The sequence below is a fragment of the Pteropus vampyrus genome, unplaced genomic scaffold (assembly GCF_000151845.1).
Source record: "Pteropus vampyrus isolate Shadow unplaced genomic scaffold, Pvam_2.0 Scaffold105, whole genome shotgun sequence".
In the NCBI taxonomy this organism is placed as follows: domain Eukaryota; kingdom Metazoa; phylum Chordata; class Mammalia; order Chiroptera; family Pteropodidae; genus Pteropus; species Pteropus vampyrus.
This window is the reverse complement of record NW_011888886.1, coordinates 2,531,451-2,536,670: the sequence shown is the minus strand read 5'-3', so window position 1 is coordinate 2,536,670 and position 5,220 is coordinate 2,531,451. Positions and strand designations below refer to the sequence as shown.

The 5,220-nt window shown below is 45.4% G+C and overlaps 1 protein-coding gene across 1 annotated transcript in view; it reads right to left on the bottom strand.

Annotated features, from left to right (window-relative positions):
• Nucleotides 1-4,244, bottom strand: part of ATP6V1C2 (ATPase H+ transporting V1 subunit C2) — a 39,432-nt gene extending 35,188 nt beyond the window's left edge. The window contains 2 exon segments of the mRNA XM_023533599.1: nt 2,288-2,355; nt 4,116-4,244. Coding sequence (XP_023389367.1) covers nt 2,288-2,355; nt 4,116-4,244 — 197 coding nt within the window.
• Nucleotides 4,245-5,220: the final 976 nt, after the last annotated feature.

Sequence of the window (5,220 nt, the reverse complement as noted above, 5' to 3'; positions counted from 1 at the left end):
ACTGAAAACAAACAAACAAATAAATAAAAAGTGGCAGTAATAATCCAGGACCACAGAATTTTAGAGGTGGAGGGGGCTTCAGTGAATAAGAAAGAGGTTAACGGACTCGTACTAGGGAAGAAAGTTGGAAGAAAGAAAGGTCTGGAAAGGTAAAATGCTGAGCAGCTGTCGTTTCTGCAGCAGGCCTAGGAACGATTCACGCTTCTTAAGCCAACATTGCTGCACCTCGCTGCACAGCCTCATGCCGTGTGGTTTGTCAGGGCTACTGAGAAAACTGAAGGTGACGGCCAGCCAGCCCAGGGCAGGGGGCTTCCACGGTATCTGTCAGACCCGCCTCCCCGTGGTGCACAGCGGCCCGAGAAAGGAGTTGCTATTTAGAAATCAAGCCACTTTTTCTTAGAGATTAATTTTTCACAGAACATGTCCTGGGTTTTGACAACACTTGACAGAGCAGGGTTTTACTCCCCTTCGTTCTTCCCTGAAAGCACAGAGATGATCACCGGCACCCCATTTTACAGATGAAAAAGCCAAAGGTTCGTTTTCTTTCTCAAAGACCGTGAGCTGCAAACTGCCTGGTGTCGAGGACTGGCCTCTACGTGGTTAGGCCAACGTCCCGCAGAGAGCGAGATGTTCCGAAGGAAGTCTTCGGCCACGGGAGGGGAACAGCGACCGCACGCAGAAATTCTAGTTCCCGGCCCATGTCACCCAACTGCAGGTTAGAAATCCTCAAAGTGTGGCCACTAGAACTCCTAATTATACATTTTCCGTAAAAATGCTTTAAAAAAGGCAGTAGCTGCCATATCGCCATTCCCCTGACAAGAAAAAAATAGCGCCTGTCCACAGGCCCTGAAAATCTGAAAGAAACCCTCTACAAAGGCAGTGAGGTCAAGGAGTCAAACCCTGGGTCATCTCGGTGTGTGTATGACCCGGCTCGTGAAGACTGTCTCCTCGTCTATCCCATCTGCATTTTTTAAAAATCATCTGTTAAACAACAGGTTCTTATCTTCACCGGAACAAAGGATCACTATTATTTAAAAACTACCTAATAAATCATGGCTAATCTATGTAACATAATATTACAGTGGAATAGTTAATGGTGAGATAGAAAGAACAAGACCCGAAGGGAAAAGCAAGTTAAGTAATATGTATAACATGATGTCACCTTTATTAATACATACATGCATGAATAATATGTGTAGGAAAATCAGTTTTCCTACACATATTATTCATGCATGTATGTATTAATAAAGGTGACATCATGTTATACATATTACTTATAACAACGGTGGTTATCTCTGGGTGGCGAAATTACGGATGATCTGTATTTTCTTTTCCATGCTTTTCTATGATCTATAAATATTTTCAAGGGTTTTGTACCGGATTTGGAATAATTTTTTTTTAAATGATTTGCAGACGCTAAAATATCCTCATATACTTTGGGTGGGAGTAAAAACAGGAACAGCTTCTCAGAGGCCAATGTGGACAGATGGATAACATGTGACATACAAATACACTTTGATCCAGCATTTCGACTTTAAATTATCCTACTTCTACTTGTGTACAAAGAAGTACAGGAAAGGATAGTCGTTTTAGAGTCTTCGTAATAGCAAAAGTCTACACGAAATTTAATGTCCATCAATAAGGAAATTTAAACAAATTAAGGCAACGTCTATTCAAGGTAATGCAGCTAGTACAAAGAACGTGCAGTCATGGAGTGACATGAAACTATCTCTAAGATATGTGATTAAGTGGCACAAGCAAGCTGCAGAACACATGCTATCATTCGTATAAAACTATTTTTAAGGCTATATTCACATTTACTTGTACAAGTACTGGCTGTCTCTGGGTCTCCTAGAAAATTATAATAACATTGCCTTGAAAGAGAAGAAATGAAGGAAGAAGAAAGAGGAAAACAATTTTCACTGGAGAACCTTCTTTTTGTACTTTAAACTTTTTACTATGTGCACACGTTACTACAAAAACAAATGCAAACAAAAAGCCTGGGGTTGGGGGGTGGATTGCATCGACTCTTTTTCTAAGTGTTCCAGCACCTTATGTACATTCGTCCTCTTCCTTTTGAAAAACGCTGCCTCCAGCAACAAAACTATGTAAGGACCCCGCAAGCTGCTGTTGACCAGGCGCCCTCACATGGACCCTCCCTGGCTCTTTCCAGTGACTTCTAGGACCAGGTTAGGACAAGTATGGGCTCAGCCAAAGCAAGAGCACTGTGTCCTCTGACAACAATGTCGAATTCTCACTTGTGTGTAGTAAATAAGAAATATTTTACCTTTCAGCAAAGGTATCGAGTTTCCCCAACTCATCGGAGAGGCCAACAAGGGAATCCAAGGTCCCCACCTAGAAAGATCATAAAGTTAGAGGCTCCTGTTTCATGGCAGAGACGTGTGGGTGCCTTTTCAGTGACAGACAGTGTGAAGAATTCTGTAACTTCCATCTTGAGTTAGTTGACCTTGGTCAACAGCCAAACTGGAAGCTGGGAAGAGCTCTTCAGGGAAACCTGAAGATTTGGGGTTGTTTATATGTGTGCCAACAAGACAGACTGTCACATTTGTCTTAGGAAGAGGGGACTACCGTGTCGTGGTCTGCCCTCAGCTCATTTTCCTCTTAGAATGGTGGTCTGCTAGTCATGGATTAATCCCCACAGCCGAGAAAGAGCTATACCAGAAAGCAAGTTAAAGAAGTTATTTCTAAAAGCCTTTCTCTTCCAAGAGAATCCAACCAACCCCTTTCCCTGCTCATCTCTGAGGTTACGAACGATGATCTTGCTGGGGTAGGGGGCTGCTTTTCCTCCCACCTCCACATTCGTGGAAGCCCTCTTCTTCTCTGATTACTTACAACGATCTGTGTGGGGATTATTACAGAGCACAAACTGTATTTCAAGGTTTATTCACAGAAGAAGGGAAACCATGTTGTCATGTTACCAACCACAAATCAGGCATTAAAAAGTAATGAAGAAATTATGAAGCCTGAGTATCTCTAGTAAGTGACGTTGCTGCTTTTCAAGCAACTTGATTTTAAGCAGCTTTGGGCAAAGGTCCTGTCTTTTTTATCTGTGTACCCTCCAGACTAGCTCAGTGCCTCACACAGAGTAAATGATGAGTGTGCTGAACTACTGTCACGGTGTCTGTCCCTGGACAGTGGCGGGTTTGAAAAATCAGCAAGATACGGATTCAGAACCCAGAGCTGCCACTTACTGGCTCTACATCCCTGGTCTTCTTTCTCAGACTGTCCCGATCTATAATGTGGGACTTGCAAAGATTCGAGGTGACGCGTTTAAAGTGCCAGCATGCGGCTCAAAAAATGCCAGTAAATGTAGCAGCATCACCAACAACTATGGCAGCGGAAGGTGTGGCTCTTTCGGCACAGGGGCAAACTGAGGTTTAGAAGAGGTTTACACTGCACTTTGCTAGAAGAGTCACCTCTGGGTGAATAGCTAGTGCTATTCCTCCATCATCCACAATGCCGCGCCTCCTTGGAAACCTACAATCTTAGGAAGCGCTGCTGAAAGTCCACTCTGGTGGGAGTAGAAGATTGTACCTCTCTCTCTCCTCTTTCGTGTTTGTTTCTTAACTTTGTTCTCCAATGCGAGAGCTCTTAAACACTCACGCGCGTCAAATCTCTTTCTGCCACCAGTTTTCACTAATCTCCTTCCTTCCTCTCGATCAGAACCAGAAGGATCTTGGATTTCCCGCCCTGCCCCCAGTGCAAGAGGACAATCAAGGCTGAAGCTCTCCAAGCCTGCATTTAAACTATATTGTTGGTCTTAGATGTTGAAGACAAAACAGGAAGCATCCAGGAGAAACTCACAAGAACCCTAGTGTGTAAGATGCTGTTCCCATTTTTTGAAGACACTGCTCCCCACATTCCTCTCTCCCTATTCATTCCATCCTGTGGCTCTAAGTCCATAGGTACCACAGTTAATTTGGGCTATGATGTGAAGTCCCATTCAGACCAGTGACTGCCCCCGTCCACACTCACTCCCAAGCTGCTTGTCAGTGATGCTGCCTTTGCTCTGTTCTTTTCTCCTTGGCTCCCCAGAAGACACCCTCCCACCCCACCCAATCCATCATCTCCCTCCTCCTCCCCAGGAACTTTACCTTGAAGTCAGGAATCGCGAATTTGGTGTTATAAGACAGGTTGGACTTGGAGGTGACTGTGTTCATCCTCTCCAGAGCTTGCAAATTTTCCTTATCGCCAGGGGCAGAAATTAACCAAAACTCTGACATGTTTCCAGTCTTCTTTTATCCAGTTACTGACCAGAACCGCAGCCACACACACAAACAGAAACAGGAGGAGAGAAGTGTCAAATATCTCTACTTCTTCACCACTCCCTTTCCTCGGAATTAATCCTCTTCGGGATCTGTCACTTTTCCTCGTTTCCCATTCTTTGTCCCTTTGACCTTCTAGTTCAGATTTCACAGTTCCAAGGACACCCATTTGCATGAAGCTGACCTCCAATACTCTTATCTCCACCCAGAAAGCCCTCAGGTCTTCACAAAGACTCCGGCAGGTCCTCCCCTGAGTGGTTCTGAGTGGTTTTCAGGAGGAGAGGGGGGGAGGGGACATGCTTCCTTTTCCTTCCACTCTCCCCTCTCCAGTGAAAGACCCACACCTGACCCGGCGGTACGCAGTGCGCTGGGCTTGGGCTCCTGCTGGAGCCATATTTCCCTCCCTTCCACCATGCATCTTCTGGGATGCAGGATGCAGTGGACGCAGGAATGAGACAAGGAGGCGTTCTCATGATAGGCTGCCTGGGGAAACCCCAGATCTTAACTTACCAGCCTTGAGGTGGGTGCTAGCTTTAAAAACAGACCTCAGAAGGACTCATCTTCTTATAAAATAAGAAGGGGGAAAAAAAGAGTGGTGGCGGGGGGAGGGATTACTATCGTCATTTTCCCGCAAGATTAGGTGTCCACTCTGCAGACGGGGTGACTTGTTGGCCAGGCAGGTAGTTTCTGTCCAGCGCCTGTGGCCTCTAAAGTTCATTAGTTCTGACCATTCAAACGTGTAGACACCCACACATTTCTCCCCTCGGCCCGTTTCTCCCTTCCCATTGCCTCCCCACAGCTCCCCGGCTAGAGAAAACAAAAACAAAAATAAAACAGACTAGCCACGGACCCGTCGCGGAAGCTTCTTTTTTTTTTTTGACACCCATCTCACTCCGCTCCAAGATAATCTCAGCTCCTAAGCCCGCGCACCCCG